This window comes from Pavona decussata, unplaced genomic scaffold (genome assembly GCF_977016875.1).
Source record: "Pavona decussata unplaced genomic scaffold, jaPavDecu1.1 SCAFFOLD_193, whole genome shotgun sequence".
In the NCBI taxonomy this organism is placed as follows: Eukaryota; Metazoa; Cnidaria; class Anthozoa; order Scleractinia; family Agariciidae; genus Pavona; species Pavona decussata.
The window spans coordinates 1,151,085-1,171,048 of NW_028145602.1; the positions used below are offsets into that span (position 1 = coordinate 1,151,085).

At 39.7% G+C, this 19,964-nt stretch overlaps 1 protein-coding gene across 1 annotated transcript in view; it reads left to right on the top strand.

Annotated features, from left to right (window-relative positions):
- LOC146461936 (coiled-coil domain-containing protein 180-like) overlaps positions 1–19,964 on the top strand; it is a 47,247-nt gene that overhangs the window by 25,416 nt on the left and 1,867 nt on the right. The window contains exons 29-44 of the mRNA XM_085086332.1: positions 18–121; positions 235–295; positions 809–924; positions 1,825–1,909; positions 2,360–2,458; positions 3,113–3,306; positions 5,300–5,409; positions 8,163–8,233; positions 8,350–8,399; positions 8,901–8,993; positions 15,751–15,817; positions 15,905–16,049; positions 16,776–16,936; positions 17,652–17,789; positions 18,310–18,421; positions 19,257–19,328. Coding sequence (XP_084942458.1) covers positions 18–121; positions 235–295; positions 809–924; positions 1,825–1,909; positions 2,360–2,458; positions 3,113–3,306; positions 5,300–5,409; positions 8,163–8,233; positions 8,350–8,399; positions 8,901–8,993; positions 15,751–15,817; positions 15,905–16,049; positions 16,776–16,936; positions 17,652–17,789; positions 18,310–18,421; positions 19,257–19,328 — 1,678 coding nt within the window. The remainder of the gene's footprint in view (positions 1–17; positions 122–234; positions 296–808; positions 925–1,824; positions 1,910–2,359; positions 2,459–3,112; positions 3,307–5,299; positions 5,410–8,162; positions 8,234–8,349; positions 8,400–8,900; positions 8,994–15,750; positions 15,818–15,904; positions 16,050–16,775; positions 16,937–17,651; positions 17,790–18,309; positions 18,422–19,256; positions 19,329–19,964) is intronic.

Genomic DNA, 19,964 nt, shown 5'->3' on the forward strand with positions numbered 1-19,964 from the left:
TTTGTTTTTGTCTATAGTACATGGATGTGATTAGAACTTCCTTGAGAAAGTTTCGCCATGATTTGGATGAGATGCTGAGCACTCTGCGAAACTCCAATGCAAGATTCAGAAAGACATTCAAGTAAGAACTTATTAAAGAATAGAAAACTTTAACCCATTAATGCTATTTTAAGGCTGTAAATAGGTGGTTATTTGTAACTTAACCGCAACTTTTGATCTCTCCACTTTCTGTAGGGTGTTTTCTGATGGCGGCAATTTTTCGACGGATGAAGTTGATGAGTACCGAAAGAAACTGGTGAGAGAAATTTTTGCAGTCTTCGCCGTGCAATTTAGAAGTTTTAGCAATGCTGTGCACAATTTTGCACCGTGCGTTGAGGCCTTGACTTGAACTTTTTCAAGATTTCTTTTCCTGTGATCATTACCCACCCGGGATATGTCGTTGCATGTGAGCTATTTACGTTCGTCAATAAATCTAGCCGTGGGGACCCAAACTGGTACCTAGCTGCTTCTTTCAGTCCCCCTCGACCCAGAATGGTTTGAATTGAGGGGACACGCCCCGAGAACATATGTCTCTCTTCTGACCAAATTTGAAATAAACCAACCACTGAGAATAAGAATTGTCTCTGCAAGACTTCCCGTCCTATATACGCTCAAGTGACCTATGCGGGCACAAAAACACTACAGGGGGCAATAGGACACCTTGAATCAAGTCCCTGTATTAGTCATCTCCTTCTTATGTGTCGGCCTTTACAGTGATATGCAATTGAACTCGTAAGATGGAATCTTTACTCTTGTTATGTTGTTACAGGAGCGCATGGCCAGTAAGATTGACTCTTCCGAAGGATCTTTCATGGCTGAACTTGAGGGAATGGAGTCCAAGAGATTAGAGGCAGCTACTGACTATGCCGGAAAGTTAGAGGATAGGTACGTCATAGGCCCATAAGGGGGTTAGTTTGTAAAGAAGCTGTAGTCCTGCGTCGGTGTGGGTGGTGGGGGAGGGGTGGAGTTAATATGTTAATTGCCCACCGTGAAGAGATTTGACGCCTGGCATTTTGAGCGCTTGCCCTTCGTCAGCGCTCTGAAGGCCTAACGCTCAAAACGTCAGCTCGCGAATCTTTTTACTGTGGCCAACTACCTTATCAACTAAATTGATAAAACCAAACAGTCAACTCCATAAGTCCGGCCGTTTGACTCCTTTACTATAATTCTCTCGCGAGTGTACACGCCATAATTTGGTTTGGTTACTGTAGAGGGTACGTTGCGACAGAAGCAAAGAGCTTACACTTTTCACGTCAGAGTTTAAAATAGACTACTGTATTTTAATACATGAAAAACATCGGAGTTATTACGAGGCAGCTGCAGAAAGAAAGCATGACAAAAACTCAGGTTTAAACGTGACTTGAAACCATGTGCATGTTTTCAACACGAGTACAGTGCTCTACCAACTGAGTTCTCGTGCATGCAACTGGGAGCTACCAATGCACCCGTGAAAGATTCAAGATGGATATGTGAAAGTGAAGAGATGAAATATCGTGCATCAGAATTGCAGATAGAACTGAGATTTATTACACGGAAGACAATCGTAGTTATGTGCCCAAGAAAGTATTAGTTGTATCTGAACGGTTCAGATTCAAGATATCTTGTGAAGCCACTTTCATAAAATAAACCACGATGATTCATTTACGTTGTCAACTACAAGTGGTTATTCTTGCTCTTATCCTAACTAAAAAAATGCAGTCACTTTGTATTTTTTCTGAGAGCGGCAATGTTATTGTAGGCTAAGGTGTATCGTCTGTGCAACTATCTTTTCCCCTTGCTCTGCAGGTTTAAAAATCATTTGTTTGACTTGACGTTTATGGAAAAAGTGACGAGATGGTTGACCAACACACAAGTTAAAGTCAAAAGTGAGGTGAGAACAAACTACAATACGTGAATTAATTGTTAAACTATTTCGAATCTTTAGCATTAAATTTCGACGAGCAAAAGTCATCTCCACTTCGTTCACTAATCAGGCCAACAACCAGAGACATTTATACCATCTACTGACGTTCCACAATTTACTGGACTCTGAGATGACTTTCGCTCAGGTTGTCGAAACGCCAGTCAATGTTATCTCAAACAGTCCTTCTCAGGACTACACTCACCCGGATGATCATAATTTACGTACTTATGACATGACTTCTGGGTTCAAACCATTTACAATTTCAAAAGTCAAGTACGAAATATTTTTCCGCATGACTTTTCTTCACCGAAATGTTTTCTTGCCTGTTTTGACTTTCCCTCGTCTCAGCTATCTGCAAGGGTGTCTCGGCACGTATATGTGAGTCTTGATCATTGTATTTTTACTTTTTTGTGTCAGGTGGCATTCAGCAACTCTCAAGCTAAAAAGCTCGCCATCTATCTGTCCACATTTGAGCGCCACATCGATGCAGTTGAAAAACCCAATCTTGACAAGGAGGTATGGCTTATGGCGGTCAAATAAAACTGATTTGGAAACAAAAAGATACTTTTCTATCAGTTTCAAATGGACACTACACACAAGAGTGAAGTGAAATATAAAAGTTCGCGTACTGAAGCGATACCTGTCTCTCTCTCTCTCTCGTGTTTGTGGTTGTAAAAGCAAAGTACAATGCAATACTGCAATTCGACATTAAAAAATTTCATCCACAGACCCAAATGTCGGTAGAAGCCAACCCTTTGTAAAACAGAATAAGAAGTACTATAGGAAAGTACTACGCAATCATCGACTTGCATTTTAATGACCACGCCTTCTTAAGGTGTACATCCACCGATTCAAAGGTAGAACTTTCTGGTAAAGCAAAACAAGCAGCCCACAGTAATGTAATGCCCAGTAGCTTTATTAAATATTAAACTTGTCCATTCCAAGTTGAGCTTTCTCGCAGAACTTTTGTATGGCTGTCCTTGTTCTATAATTTTGTATTATTAAGACTATTATTTTTCTCTTCCGTTTTTCTTTCCTTTTTTGATTTTTGTTTTTTTTTTTGCTGAATTGAAATTGAGATTTTGCTTGAGTTTCGATTGTAGGTGTTCCTTAAAGTTGAATATAACCAACAGTGCCGTAACCTGTGTTGCCATTATTTCTCAACTTTAGCAAGTGACAGCCCGCCAGGTTCAGAGCAGCCTCATCCCTATTCTGCAGACGTTCCATGAGAGATCCATGTACCTGAACTGTCTGCTAAACCCAGCCACACCCAGCCTAGCGGTGCTACAGGCGGGACTGAGAAATAATGAAGACAAAAAGGACGAGGAGAGAAAAGACGATAAGGCTTTAAAAGGAGGGCTCAAGTTAGTTCTTAACCTGTTTTAAACAACATATGAAAAGTTTAGCTAGACATAGAAAAAATGATCATTTTTGTCTTTTTCGTTTGGATTAGGCCCTTTGCAACTAACAGTCACTTGGTACCCCTGAGAGTCCGCCATGCTGGAAAGCAAGTTGCGCACTGAGACTTAAAAAAAAAGCGACTTCATCCAGTCAAACTTGATTTTTTCTTTGTTTTGGATGCTCCAGTATGCTGGATTGTGTACCGTGTAATCGTTAGCTGCAAACGGTTCATTCTTCAGGTTTTTTCAAGTTTTACTAGTTGTTTTGGATTTTATGATGGGTTAAAACATTTTTAGTGACTGTTTTGTGTCCTTATTTCTCTTGTAATCTATTTCGTGTGAGAACTTAAATTTTCACAACAAGAATGCTCTTGGAATTTTGACACTCCTCTTGGTACTGAACGGGTTGACATGATCTTTTTCTTCTTCCTACCCGTTCTATGTCTGTTTATCTTTTCTGCTTCAAGCTCTATTACATCCCACTTGCTCCACTTTCACAGGTCACTCGATTGATGATTTCCTGCATGGAGTGGGATTTAGAATCTTGCATGTTTTGTACGCTGTTGTCTTTCTTTGAAAGGATGAGTGCCCAGAATGTCCGAAAAGCCTTCTTAATGGCAGATTCCACTCACATGTACCCTTGAAAATCTCTTGTTCCTCATGACAGCCTCACCGCTCTGTGCTTTCGTGGGAGTCCATTTGTTGATGCCTTCATCCGTAAGCTTTCTTCCCTCCCCTTTACTTCCCCTACCTTATCTTACAATTCTTTCTGTCTCTGTCTTTCTGTCTTTCTCTCTCTGTCTCTGCACTTCTCTGTCAGTACGATTGTGGAAGAAGAAATCGAGGATCTCTTCTCAGATTCTAGTGATGATAGCCCCAAGGCTCAGGCCCCGGATGTGAAAATGTCCCGGATGTTCCGCTTTCCTTCGCCTGAGAACTTTCATCAGTTTGTAGAGATTCCTGTGTCACCACCGCAGGCTGAACGAAAGCCCCCTCCTCCAAAGTACGTCTGCTATCTCTGATTAACCTTTTAACATTTTCTTTTCAGTAAATTCATTGAATCATTGTCTTTCCTTTCTTTCTTTCTTTTGTTGTTGTTGGAGCTAACAGTTTCTCGTCCCCGTTGCTGGTTGTACTCAAGAATCCTAAATTTACATCTTATGCAGACTGCAAAACAGCCTCCATTTCCAATCTTTAAATTAAGCTGGAAAGCTAATGGAGAGGTGGGAAATGCTGATAATCTCCAGGGCAACTAACGCTTTTGTGCTTTACGCACGTGCGATAGATTCACGTTCACCTGAGTTTTGAACATTTTATGTTTCTGTCTGTAAGTGTTCCTTTTCAGTTTTCAGACAGATTTCGTCTCAAGACCTTGTTTATGCGGCCAGTTCTCTCACGCAAGAGCACGAGTGCTTTGTTGTATTCATTCCATGCTTTATTTTCACCTACAATGTTTGCGGAATTTTTGTACTAGGATGAATTCATGCAGCAGCGGTTCGTTTATATTTGCATCTCAGTTCAATGAAGTGTAATGTTTTAGTTGTATGACATTTCAGCAAACATCTTCAGTAGTAAGTGTATAAGACTTATTTTTCTTCTAAGTATGTCTGCCCTGTCTCCCTAGCCCATTATAGTTATTTCGACAAGACAGCATTCATGTTTATGTCAATGTGTAACTTACTCCTAATCAATGTAGAAAATCTATGAGTTTAATGGCCTTAGCTCCCACGAGTCTCCTATAGCTCAGTGGTAGAGCATCCGAACTGATAATCAGAAGGTCTTAGGTTTGACTCCGGATAGGAGAACTCGGATTTCCTTTTTCCGAGTATGCCTGTGTCACTCACTGAGTAAAACATCATTCTTAAAATTGTTGTTGTTGCTCTACATTTCACAGTGAGGTATTGTGATATTGCTCGTAGTACATTTCCTTATTTACTCGTTCCTCTCGATTTTTTAGGTCAAAGAAAAGAAAAAAACGACTCTCCCAGAAAGTTTTAGTTGAAAGCAGCGAAATACCAGCACCCACTGAGTTACCAAATGAAGAAGGCGACAAACCCAAGAGTACCCGTGAGTGATATGTTAATGAATTTCGAACTTGTATTATGTGTTGTCTTGTTCGAGTGTTTAAGAAGGGTGTCTCCACTCCGAAAACAAATGGACGGTAAATTGTTGGAAATAGTGTGTAGATTCCAAATTTTATTTTAAGAAGTAGAAATAACATTCAAGTGTTTCGGTTTTATATTTCCCGGGCGCAGACATCTTGGATTTCATGACGTAATACGGTTTCTCTATTGTTTCACACAAAAGAACTTCTGCTTACTAACAATAGCTGCAACCGTATGACGTCATAAAATGCAAAATAGCGGCACCCGGGAAATTTAATAGGCGACAACGATACTTTATTCTTAGCACACTTGAATGTCACTTCTACTTTTTAAACTAAGATTCAGAATTTAGACAATATTTCAAACAATTTACCGTCCATTTGTTGTCGGAGTGCAGGTTCCCTTTAAGAAGGGTGTCTCCTTTTGCTTCTGTGCATAAACGTTCTGTGCATCTCGGGATGTACTTTCTAAAACAAAAATATTTTTGCCCCGCTTATGGCAATGCGGGAAAAGCAGATCTTAGCAAGGGTAGTTGGAATCCAAAAAGAAAATTACTAGAAGAGTAACTACCCTTTTTAACTCGTGAATGCGCGCATGCGCAATGAACGAGTTATAGCGATAGCTGACTCTCGACTTGGTCGATCAGTCGATCAGTCGATCAGTCGGTTTTGTCGTTAACTTTCGGGCGTGCGCAGTGAATGAGTTTTAAATTCAATTAGTGGAAAAAAACACGCGAACATTTGTTGTTCATGGCGCATCAGGAAATTCTTATTCAATATGTAGAGAATAATTTGACGATCATTTAGTGCAAGAATGGCGATTTTTCGTTCAATCTGAGCAAAGTTTCAAGTTTTTTCAGTTTTTCAGAAAGTCCGGGGTCGTAAACTCAATTAGTGAAAAAAAAAAAAACGTGAAAATTTGTTTCACGACGCGTCAGAATTCTCTCATTCATTCTGTAGAGAATAATTTGACAATCATTTTAGTGTAAGAATGGGGATTTTTCGTTGAATCTGAGCAAAGTTATAGGATTTTTTCGTTTTTTTCTACGAAGTGCGGTTTCTCTCAAGAATTAAAAATAATTTAATTTAAAAATAATTTAATTAAAAAATAATTTAATTTGTCAGTTTTCACGCGAAAGCGGAACGTGCCATGTCACGCATCATTGACGTCGTAAACAAAATTATGCAAATTTCTGGTGAAATGAACACTTTTAAGATCTTGTCAGCTTTCATAGAGGTTTCAAAGGGAAAAAATGTTTCATTTTCGAAATTTACAACTGGTAATTTATGGGAAAGCAAAAGGACGCGGTCGATAAATAATTCTTATTTAGCAAGAGCTTGTCATAGTTCATTATTTTTACTTGAGGATTGCGTGGACTGAACTCCAAAGGAAAAATTTCACGCATTTATGTCGGGCATGAATCGTAATGCGATACTTTGTTGAACATATTTCCCTTTGTGAGATCGGCTTGCCCTACAGTAATTTTGTAATTTTAATTCCCAAAAAAACTTCACTTGCCCATCGGGCAAGTGATGGTTAGAATCCACTAGCCCGATCGCGAAATCCAGTAGCCGCGGACTATCACACGAATTTGCATGACGTAGCTGCACATGGCGTGCTCCTATAAACTTTGAATAAAAAAAACACGTGATATTTTTTAATCGGCGCATCAGAATAATCGGCTTATTCAATCTGTACAGAATAATTTGACAATCATTTTAATAGTACAAGAATGGTCATTTTTCGTTACATAATCGGGCAAAGATATAATTTTTTTTAGCTTTTGAGGAAGTTTCCGTAGCCGTCTAAATTGCAATTACTATGTGTCATCTGCATTCACGAGTTGGCTCACAGGAGCCTTTGATTCGGAGATAATTAAGCTTAAACTTGGAAAAAATGCCATCCATCATTATGTATTTAGCTTTTTAGAATTATTGTTGCTTAATCATATCTGAAAAATGTTTGGTTACCGCCAATGTTCTTGTTGGATTCTAACAACCCTTGCTAAGATCTGCTTTTCCTGCAAAGTCATAAGGCGCGCAAAAATACTTCTGTGTTAGGAGGCACCGTCCTTGATATAAGCTTGCACAGGACGAGTGCAACCGCTATTCTTATATCAGCTGAGCCGGCTATCAAGCCAACTGGAAAGCCGACCCTCAGTTTTTTTTGTTTTGTTTGTTCTTATTTATTATTATTTTTTATTTTTTGCTGTTATTTTTTCTAGTCCCTTAATACTCAAATCCTTTACATTCTGCTTGGATAAACACCAGCAGGCTGTGGGAATTTTTCTTGTTGCCAACATTTTTATTTCTCGTATTTCGCCGCCCCCCCCCCCCCCCCCCCCTAAATCTTAAGTTTTGTGTTAAACTTGAACAATTACAGTGCAACGAACTCAACCGGGGCCACCCAACATTGATCAGCCTATCACAGGTCACGTTTACAACAAAGGAGTCTGGCATTGGTAGTTTGTAAACCAATCAAAAACGAGAGCATTTCTTCAAATTTCAAAGTGTCGGGTTTTTCGGTGGCCCCGGTTGAGTTCGTTGCACTGTAAATAACCATTCTCATTATGTAGAAGGTAAAATAAAAATGTTGCGAGAACTTAATTGCGATGACTGTCAACACTCCGATAACATGGACTCCTGTTTGACTTGCACAGTGCGTTATTCTACCCTGGCACTATTGATCTGTTTTTTCGCCAATACTTATTTCCAGCGTCCCTTTCAAGAGCAGCCAAGGCTGCAGAAGGAGACGGAAGACCTAAAACAGTGCCAGCAGAGTTAAAGGTAACACACTTGATTTTCAAACATTTCTTTGGTTTGTATTGTCAGTTACCTAAGGCTCAATTTAACTTAATTGAACCATTGAAAAACGATTAACAATTGTTTGCTTTTGTGTTTAGGGAAAGCTTTCAGATTTGGACAAGCAAACTGGCAGACAGAGGAGCGCAGGGTACTAACTTTGTGATTAGTTTTTGTAACATGGTCTCTCTGTGTACAATGTCACGGATGGAGGGACTCTCCACCGTTACCAGTACTCTTAGCTTCACCATGGATGCTCGAATCAAAATTTGTTCAGTCTTTCGCTGTGCTTTTAATACTCCGGATAAAACGTATGCTGTATATAATGTGAAGTGATAGTCATAAGAAATAAAACCTAGCAAAGATGAACAGTAGATCCTTGTCAAACGGTCTGAATAAAAGCAGACAAACTAGAATTCTGAGAAATTGAAAACTGTGACTTGTAATGTCGATCGCCGTTTACAGTTTTCGTCAGAGATTCTTGTAGTTCCAAGCAACGTGACATCCACCGAAATAGACCATTTTCCGTATTTCCCTAAATAGCATTCTGTTTGGCAATGTTTTATCTCAGATACGTTTCTCAGTAATATGACATCATCTAAGTAAGGTTTTTTGGAGTAAAATTTATTTTTCCTTTTGCATTGTTTTTTAGAAATCGCAAGTTAAGTGCATCCAGACGGGATGCGCTGGGACCTAGATATGACAAGAAATATCTGGTGCTTGGTGAGAAGATGGAAGAGGGCAGGTATGAAACAATTGTCGTCACTTTCGATCTAGCCTGCGTGGCAGGCGCAAAAAATGGAAAGGGAACAGGGAAATCTCACGCGCGCGAGAAGTGCGCGGGGAGAGCTCGAAACGCGCATCGCTTCGCGCGCGCGCCCGATTCCCATCTTCCCTTCCTTTTCTAGCGCAAGCATCGCAGGCTTCATTCGATCCGGTATCGTTGTCGGTGTTCGCCGGACAGTCAGTGGATCGGTGTTGGCTTCGTTTAAGGCTAATTAACGCATACTGATTAATCAGGCCAATTCGTCCCAATTTGACAAAGAAAATGAGTAAGTGGACGAAAAATGGGTCCGATTTATAGAAAGCAGTGGCGGCAACAGAGTCTTTTTTAATCAGGCTGATTTTCAGCCCACATTACACAAACAGAAAAAGAAATCTTAAATATTAAACAGAACAAAGATCATCACAGTTATTTACGCAACGTAAATAAGCAGTTGCGAAAAGAAAGCCTGAAAAAAAAATCGGGCTTGAACGGGATTCGAACCCATGACCTCTGCGATGCCCGTGCAGTGCTCTACCGTCTGAGCTATCAAGCCAACTTGGAGCTGGTCATATTAAGTGAGTTCGTAATATACCCGTGAATGAAAAAGAAATCGGCTGACAAATTGTAACGTGTAAATTAGCCCATGCGATTGAACTTACTTACCGGGCCCATAAATTGGTGCGTATAAATTAGTCTTTAGCCATTCATCCAGCATTAAGATCCGATCAAAACTGGGTTATGTTTTCGAGCAGTGCTTATATCTTTACTCGGAGATTAACAATCTTTTTGGTGAACTCTTGTTGTTTGCATGATAGTCAATACTGTTAGTCTAAGAGTGTCAGTGATTTGTCCAGTGTAGTGATTCGGATATGCGGAGGCCGCAAACAGATTGTTGTTGGTGGCATGGTGGACTGTGTGGTCTTTCATACGACACATTTTCTTCGCTGTGCTCTTCACGATGTTGCGCATCTCTCGATATCGCCAACAGTAAACAAGGGGGTTCAAAGAGGAGTTTAAGAAGACCAAAAAAAAGGCGCCATAAGCTGTGCTTATGACGGAAATTTGCGAACGATTCACTTCCAACAGGATTACTGAAAATGTACTTGGAAGGTAACAAGAGAGGGAAATAATGTACACGTAGAAAGCATTCAAAGCTGACTTCTTTTCTCTGGCCGCTTTCATTGCTTGGTCATTTTGAATCTGGCTTTGGCTGTGGATTTGATTCTGATGATGTGGCACAACTCTGTAAATACGAAGATATGCTAAAGTTATCACTGCATATCCCAAGCTTTGAACAAGTACAATGACCAGGTTACTGTGATTGGGAAGAAAGATTACTGTGAAGCTAACAAGCCCGGTTGCGAGCCATAAAATCGCCAAACCAGCCCTGACTAAGTGATTGGTATCTTAAATGCAATATTAACGCTAGATACCTGTCGAGGGCGATCGCTGAAATAGTAAGGAAAGACACACCTGCCAAAAAATATGCAGCAAACATGAAAACTGTGATGACAGTTGGGCACAAATACCCAAAGTCATAGTTTTCATTCGAGGCCTCATGTAACATAACCGCGATGTTAACACCGAGCATCGGTTGAACAAACAACCCCACGGCTAAATCGGATAAAGCCAGACTCAACAGCAACTTCTTCAAAGTATCAGGTATCGATGAGGCTTTCCATAGGGCGCAAATTGCGAGCAGATTACCAATAGTCGCCACAAGCGAAAACATAAAGTTGAGCACGCAGAAAGTCAACGCTATAAAGATGGTTGAAGCTGAAGAAGTAGCGTTGCTTCTTCTAATTTTAGACTGCAGAACAATGACGCCATGTTTAGTCCAGTTCCGATAAACTTGGCTTCCCTTGCTTTATCTTAACTTAATGTGGATCGAGTGTTTACTTTTCAAATGCAAGAAATTTTGCGAGACAAAGCTTAAATTATGGGATGAAACATGCTCGTTTACTTAACTATAATTTACTTGGATGGACGTCAAAAAATTAATAATAGCGACGGAAAGCTCAATGGCCGGTAATTTTTGACAACTGAAGTTTTCTGTGATTCCTCTCTGTCTTAAAAACAGCTGCAGTAAAAGCGGATTAAAACTAATTTTCTGCATGTTGAACAAACAAAGGAAGAAAGTTCGTACTTCAATCATCTTTTTTTTTCTCGCCATCTCTGTTGGAATCAAACGTATTTCCTCTCAAGGTTTTCTTTAGTGCGCATTGTTGCCAACTGATCATAAAAACTGTCTTTAAACTATTTTGACATCAATTCCCTGGTCTTCAGGTGCACCCTCCCTACCCCAAATGTTCACTTGACATTTACCCGGCAAAAAGTAAATAAGTCGACTGCCCCAATGCATGTATTTGTTTTCTAAATCATGCTGAATCATGGCTTGCTTCTTTTTAATTTCCGTTAGTTATAATGCACACAATAAAACAGTCATATAAGATAAACGATAGACCGAGTAGATTCACCGTACCATCAGTCTGATGATGGTATAGTTTATACCAAAATATAACTGTCACTTGAGATCTTGGTTTTGTTCATTTGTTGTCAAAATTTAAAGACACGATGAATCTACTCGGTCTATCGTGTATCTTATATGTCGTGAAATTATCATCAGGTTCTGGCTTTTAAAACAGTCATACTTGACTTGTTCACATCCCGTAATGACTTGCGTTATTGCAATTATTTCACTTCGCCTTACCATTTTTTTTTTCGAAACTTGAAATTTTGCAGGTGTTTGTTTTTCATGTTTTGGTTACTATATAATTACATTTAATCCACCACAGAGTGTTTTTCAATTAAGGGTCGAAAGTAATTCGTTTTTGTTTTGGTTTTTTCTTAATATGAATGCGCTCTTGACTGGTTAGCAAAAAAGCTTGCCACTTTTTCAACCAATGAGAAGCAAGGCCAAAACTAATCATGACTTGCTCGATCGCGTTTTCCCGCGCTTGCCACCGGTTCATGTATTTGTACCTTGTTCTGATTGGTTCATTCACCGATGGCGAATGCTTACGTGTATTTTCTTACGTTTGGCAACGGTTACATGCTTTTGCTTCGAATTCTGGTTGGTTTATTTTGTTGTTTGCCTCTGTTGTTGTTTGTTTGTACCCAGCTTTTCGTAATTTGACAGAATATTTAACTTTATTGGTTGTAGCTGACAAGAGAGGCATCGCAGCACCGCACTTTAGTTTTGAATAGAACCGAATTCACCCTCCAACCGTTCAATTTAATTGCTAAGTTTAAGCTGCCATGCAAATTGTATAGAGCGGTTTTCAATTGAGCGTCCAAAGTAATTTCGCGTTTGCTTTGGTTTTGCTTTACTACGCTCTGTGATTGGTTAACAAAACTCGCGCCACTATCTCGACCAATGGGAATCCAAAACCAATCGTGTTTTGGCCGCACGCGTTTTCCCGCGCTTGGCGCCAGCTACATGTATTTGCTTCGAATTCTGATTGGCTCGCTGTGTTGTTTACATCTGTTGTGATCATGTGATTGGCCAGAGTAATTACTTTGGTTTTGGTTTTAAGACACTCAATTGGAAACCGCTCTACATGCAAGTAAACACCTATGCGTTTGCAATTAGTTTCGCAAAATTACTTACGGTTGAGAATTAGACCGCTTCACAGCGCCCTTGAATGCTGATGTAGCCAAAGGAAAAAACGCAGTCACCAAGAGAACAAAAACATGGTCTCTTCATTTTGCGAGAAGAAATTAGTGGAAGCTACCATACTTGTTCAGTTTCAACCATTTCTGACTTTAATTGTCTGTGTGTTAAACTTGCTTTGTTCCCTTGTGGCAACTGTTGCGAATGTTCTCGTAATTTACGCCCTTTGGAAAGCCTCGTCAATACCTGCTAAGAAGTTGCTGTTGAGTCTCGCTTTCTCCGATCTAGCCGTGGGATTGTTTGTCCAACCAATGTTTGGTGTCGTCATTGCGGTGATGTTAAATATGGCGGCTTGTGGCGACTATAACTTCGACTACTTGTGCCCTGCTGTTTTAACAACAACCATGTTCTCAGCGTATTATTTGGCAGGTGTGTCCTTCTTTACGATTGCCGCCATCGCCTTGGATAGATTTCTAGCGGTGACGTTGCATTTAAGATACAAATCACTTGTCACAGACAAACGAGTTAGTGCTGGTTTGGCGATTTTGTGGCTCGCAACCGGACTTGCAACCGTCGTATTAATTTCTCTTCACAACCACAACAACTTGGTTTCTGTGATCGTTCAGAGTGTTGGATTTACAGTGATAACTGTGGTTTATTTACGTATTTACAAAGTTGTGCGACATCATCAGAATCAAATTCTCAGCCAGCACCAGATTCAACATGATCGAGCGGTGAAAGCGGCCAAAGAAAAGAAATCAGCTTTGAATGCTTTTCTTGTCTATATTATATCTTTCGGTTGTTATCTTCCTAGTTTATTTTCTGCTATCCTGTTGGATGTTAATCACACGCACGTTACTTATGTAAGCGTGGCTTTTTCCTCCATCTTTCTGTTCTTTCTAAACTCTTCGTTAAACCCGTTCGTTTACTGTTGGCGATATCGCGAGATTCGCAACATCGTGATCAGGAAAGCGAGGGCAATGTGCCTGATCAATGATCGTAAGGTACACCGTGTCACCAAAAGCACTCTTTCAAATGGCGCCTTTCATAAGAATGATCATGCTAGAAAGACTTGAGATACTCTTGGGCTCATACTATTCAGAATGGAGACAACGCGAATTGCAAAGAGGACCTTGTAAGAATATTAACTGTAGTATAATTTGTGAGGACAAACGCTGGCTAGCAAACTCTTATAAGTCAAGCTTACAGAGCGCTTTTCAATGAAGTGTCGAAAGTAATTCGCGTTTGCTTTGCCGGCTTAACTGTGCTTAGCGATCGTTCCGCAAAACTCGCACCACTTTTTAAACGAATGAGAAGCTAAACCTAAACCAAGACTTGACCGCACGCATTTTCCCGCGCTTGGTGACTGTTACATGTATTTGCTCTGAATTGTGATTGGGTTTAAATGGGTTTGGTTTCAGGCGTCCGTTTGTGCTATTTTACTTTTGTGGGTAGATCTGAAATACGTGCAAAATTTGACAAATTGACGCAAAATGTAATTCAGGAGTTTACGGAAAATGTAATCAGTTTATCACTACTTGTCATGTAATAAGATCCATCTTCTTTTAACATTTCTTTTAATAATATTTGTATGTTGTCCTTCAGCAGCATTTTAGAATATTAATATTAAAGTTCAAATGAGGCCTTAAGTTACTGTCCAAATAAAACGTTCAGTAAAATCCAAGCTTTCGCTGATCAACGGCATCATCAGGGATAACAGAAAATATTCCGCGTACAGCTTATATACAAGTAAATGTGACGTAAAATGTGTGAAAAGTGTAAAATACGTGAAATGTATGAGAAGTATAAAATACAAATATGAACAAAAGGATCTAATGAGCGAGTTTCACACATGTATAAAATAGTCATTTTATTCATATTTGTATTTGTACTTTTTATGTCACATTTTACGTTACATTTTACGCCACATATATTTGCATATCAGCTGTACGCGGAATATTTTCTGTTGATGATGCCTTTGATCGGCGAAAGCTTGGATTTTAACGTTTTATGTGAACAGTAGCTTAAAGGCCTCATTTGTACTTTAATATTATTATTTCTTTTAATATCCGGTCTTGCCAAGTCAACATTCAAACGTGTCGAATTAATCTTTTCAAAGTTAAACAATCGTTTTGTTGCCTAATACTGACATATTTAATTGCTTCCAGTTGTATTTATATAGCTGAATTTAAGGCATTGTTTTAATTCAATCCCAAACTCATATATACAGGGTACAATACACCTTCTTATAAAATCCAACCCCTGGATATTAACGAACTCACGCTCTGATTGGCTCGCCTCTCATAAGATATCGGTACATATCCTACTAATGACAGGTCACGCAAAATGGGTGACCAAAATAAACGATTCACTCAGAATAAATGTATTTTTTTTCTAAGTTAGCAACATTTCTCATTGTCAAGAAATTGTTAAATGCAACAATTTATTTACAACAAAAAGTTTCGAACCGAGGTAAGGACTTTTCGCTATTTTAGACCCTCAACATACAATGAAACCGTTGAAGTTTAAAAGAAAATGTAACGGGTTCTTTATTGGAAAACTCATTAAAAATCAGAGGACGTAGACCAGGGTCTGTGCTTGTCTAGTATGTATTCATAATAGGCATAACATACCTTTACGCCGTCGAGGGGCCACACTCATTTCGTTAGTTTTCTGACAAGCTAGAAACAATTTTACCCTTAAAAACCGGAACTTTAAGACCCTAAACAACCTAATTTCTCATTGGACACTTTATTCCACTTGACATGTTCGCACATGAAATTATAGCTTGCAGCGAACATGAAAGACCCTCTCCAATGGGCCATTTCTGCGTTGCATTGAACCTCATTACGAAAGCGAGGCTAAGTCCAAAGCTCTTCATGTGAAAATTAATTTTCACTCATATGCAAACAAAACTAATTTTCATATGAAAAGCTTTGCATTTAGCCTCGCTTTAATAATGAGGTTCAAAGCAACCTTGGAAATGGCCTATTGCTTCTCATTGAAAACAATCGTCAGACACGTTTCCTTAGGTGTTTTCTCCTCGCGGCATGTTGAATTTGCTCAGTTATTAGTGGGAGAAAGTTGCAGTTTTTGTAATGTTGTTTGTATTTTTGATGTTAGACACTTCATGGCGCGCATCAGAAACACATTAAGAGAAGGTTTAGAAGGCTTACTGGCAACGTCAGAGGTATTTCATCTTCACTTTGGTCATATTTGAATTCATCACCCCACACATTCCTAAGATTGTAATTCTCCGCTTGTTTTTGATCACCAGATGTACTATCGCCAAAAAGGTCAGCGGACTCCAACTCGTCCCCAGGCTATCCACGAAAATTTTGACCTGTGCGCGGAAGCTTTGGTTCAGCGGTTAATGTCTTACAAGACTCAGGCCGAGGAATATCATAACTCGTGCATTCAAGGTGAGGGAAAATGGGAACTAAAAAGATATGGGTTGCCGCAATTCTTAGGCCCAATTTATACTTCATTCTCGCCCCGAATGCAATTCAAGGAAGAAACAGTAGTAAATCAGCCCAGCAGAGCGGTTCATTCAATCGCGTGTCGAAAGTAATTTCGCGTTTGCTTTGGTTTTCCTTTACTACGCTCTGTAATTGGTTAATAAACATTCGCGCCACTTTTTCAACCAATAAGAAGAGCAAACGAACGTGACTTGCTCGCACGCGTTTTCCCGCGCTTGGCGCCGGTTACATGTATTTGTTCATTGTTCTGATTGGTTCTTTGCTCTGTTTGCGTCTGTTGTGATGGACCAGAGCACTTTACTTTGGTTTTGGTTTGACGACACTCAATTGCAAGCCACTCTACCCACACAAACAAGATGTAATACAGTTTACTTTGAGATGGGAACGCCATAAAAGTCGGAGTGTATTTCACATGACATGCATGAGACTTAGACCTGTCGTTCCTTTAAGGAGGGGGGGGTGGGGGTCCGCTTGAATTTTTATGACTGAAGCAGTATGTGATTTACTTAGTGGGAAAGAAAGAATAAAGATGAAAATTCTGTAAACACCACGAGACAGTCCGCGACCACACATTCGAATCTATGGGAGAGAGTATAACCATTCAAATGAACGCTATTGAGTGGGTTACGTAACAATATTCAATTAAGTATTTGCTTTTTTGTTTTGCAGAACTTCGCTCACAGATGCAGAAGTTTTCTGTGTTGCTTGTTCATCTGCCGCCGTTGGTGGTGCAGATCATCATCACAGATCAGCTGGCTGAGCTGGAGCAGGAACGAGAAACACTAGAAAATGATTACCAAGTCAGAGTGCAGGAACTAGAACGAAGAAAGGTACAGTGATAAGATAATGGACATGCGATTGGATCAGGGGTGGAAAAACTTGAAAATAGTAAACAATGAATAGTTTGAGGGAGCAGGGATGGCGCAGTTGTGAGAGCACTCGCCTCCCACCAATGTGGCCCGGGTTCGATTCCCGGACTCGGTGTCGTATGTGGGTTAGGTTTGTTGTTGGTTCTCGTCTTTGCTCCGAGAGGTTTTTCTCCGGGTACTCCGGTTTCCCCTCTCCTCAAAAACCAACACTTCTAAATTTTGTCTGCACTAAATACATTGGCACTTAAATAAACTGATTTATTTTTTATTTATATCAAGGGAGGATGTTCTGAAGTTCTTTTGCAAACCTTCTCCTGTGGCTCAGTTCCACATTCTGAACCATTTCCTTGTTTTTTTTTTTTTTTGTTTGTTTGTTTTCACCAGGGTGATCGTCAGGGTATTTAGGCAAGCGTGTCATTTGGTGTTTCTTATATGAAAGGCAGTGCACCTGTCCTCACTTTCAAAGTGACGCTGTCCCAGTGTTAACTGTTGAATCTGTTGAGGTGGCTCTAACTTTTGATTCTGATTAAAACAAACGGGAAAATTATCAAGCGGTACTTTCCAATTGTTCCGTTACTTTTCGGGGGTTTTGTTTGTTTGTTTTTTGTTTTTTTTTCGGGCGTTCAACCGACCTTTTCACTTAAGACTCACGAATCTGTCGTTGTTAATTACACAGAATCTTCACCAGTCCCAGCTTCGGCCATCCCTGGGTCATCCTCATAACCAAACTGAGATGGAGACGCTTTGTAGCAGCGAAGAGAGGAGAAGGCAGGAGGCGCTGGATGGAGCTAAACAACATGCAGAGGCGCTAGCCGTGAGTTACTCACCTAAAATTTCTTTATGCATTATCAGATTCACAGCTGCACAGCGATCCTCCGTTTTTAGTTTTTAATAAAGGATCTCATTCTTGAAAATTTTCACAGCACCTTTATCGGTGATACTCAATTTTGCCGTTTTCGGTAGTTTTTGTTTTGTTGTTGTTGTTTATTTTTTGTTTGGAGGGGGGTGGGGGGTTTCAAACTTCAAGTCACTATTTCACGTTATTTTTTCAAATCCCGGGGAAACGAGGTAATTAAGGACACGATTCTAAGTCCAACATAGTGTTCTCTTGAAGGTCTCTAACTTGTAAAGTTGGTAAGTGTAATGTAGCTCTTAAAGAATTCTACCGCTGCATGTATGCATCATGATGAATATGAATTTGTTTACTCAGTAAATCTCCATCCAACAACCATACATGAAGAACTTACCAGAGCCTTGAGCGTCAAAATTATGTTTGCTCTTAGTTTCCTGCGAGGGATTTAATTTTGGTGGTTTTGCTTTATTTTCCTTTTCAGAAACTCGAAGCCCAATTTGCAGGTTCGTTTATAGAGAAGTTAGCCCAAACTTGTGAGACAATGCTGCTTCAGTTTGACGCTGTCCTTACGTTAGATGACGTCGAAGTAGGAAGTAAGTGAGATGCTGTGACTTTTACAGTCTACATGTGATGATAAGGGGGTTAGTTCTTAAAGAAACTGCGGTGCTCCGTCGGTGGGGAGTGGAACGAATGTTTGGCTTATCAACAGATTTCATAACTAAAGGTAAATTAGCCACCGTAAAAGAGATTCGAGTGCTCGAAACGTCAACACTTGAATCTCTTATACGGTGGCCAATTTACCTTTAGTTATCAACTCTGCTGATAAAGCAAACATACATGCGATGATGATCAGTGTGAAAGCAATTTTAGCAATATGCTGGGATGAATTTTGAAAGAAATTAGAAGTCTTCAACAAGATTGTTGTATTCAACATGCAGAACAGGGTCCGGTTGTTCGAAAGCCGATTAATGCTAATCCGCGACTTAAAACCGAGGTTTTTATCTCGTTAATTAAAAAAGTTTTAAGGGTTAATTTTAAGCTACTGGTAAAGAAAAATCTTAGTCAAATTTGAGGATCAAAAATCTTTTTGAAAAGCTTTATTAATATTGATTAGTAGTTAAACTCGAATCAAAGTTCACATTTAATCGGGCTTTGGACAACTGGGTCCAGATATATAATGGGAGCGAGTGCGAAGTATGAGCCATGCGGAGTCGAGGAAAGGGTTTCCAAAGAAAAACGATTCTCCTATTCTGAACTAACCGTATTCCTTTCATACGGCTGAGTTGCGAAATATACAGAAACTATTCCGTAATTGGCTCCCAAAAGGATGCTATCTCCTTTGAGTACTTCTGCCCTGCACTAAACTGGTCAAATAATATCACAGCCTCGATGTGATCGATGAGCGCTAACATCGATTTAATGTTGCAGAGGTTGAACCCAAACCAAAGAGTACGAAGAGGCTACTGAGAGAGAAAATGGCCGGCAGCGAGGACGACAAAGGTAAGAAAGCGGTAGGATAATCTTTAATCTGTTATACTGTCTTGTACTGAAGAGGTGTTAGGGGTAGGTGGTGCGGATCTGCAAAAATTGCAGTAACACTAACAATACAGAATGCCTGTTGGCTGATGGGCCCCCTTTAAAGGATTTGATGTCATTTCAAAATCCAAAAACGTTTTTTGTACACAAAAACAAACTAACAAACAAACAAACAAACAAAAAAGTACGAAAAAAAAAAACAAAAAACAAACAAAACGAAATTGTCTCGTTTTGTTATAAAACTGTCGATTGGTGCCTCTGGCCAGAGACAGAGTAGGTCGGAATGGATTGAAACTTGAAAAATCATGATTAGGCTATCGTTTTTCAAGTTCTCGCATTTTTGTTTCCAAATGCGCTGCAACGGATCACAAGTTGTCCCTTTCAAGAATTCCGTTGACTACTTTCTTCTCGTTGTTCTAGAATTATTTTGTAGCAAAAGTGAAGGTCTTATTTCACCATTTTTTACAAGAGGTTAAAAATCCCCGGATAACTTGTAATGTTTGGATAAAGAAATAAAAGGGTCGATGAAGGGAAGTTGTTCAGAACCCGGCAATAAGTTGATTGACCGCCATGAGAACGTTTCTCCCGCTTGTACATGAT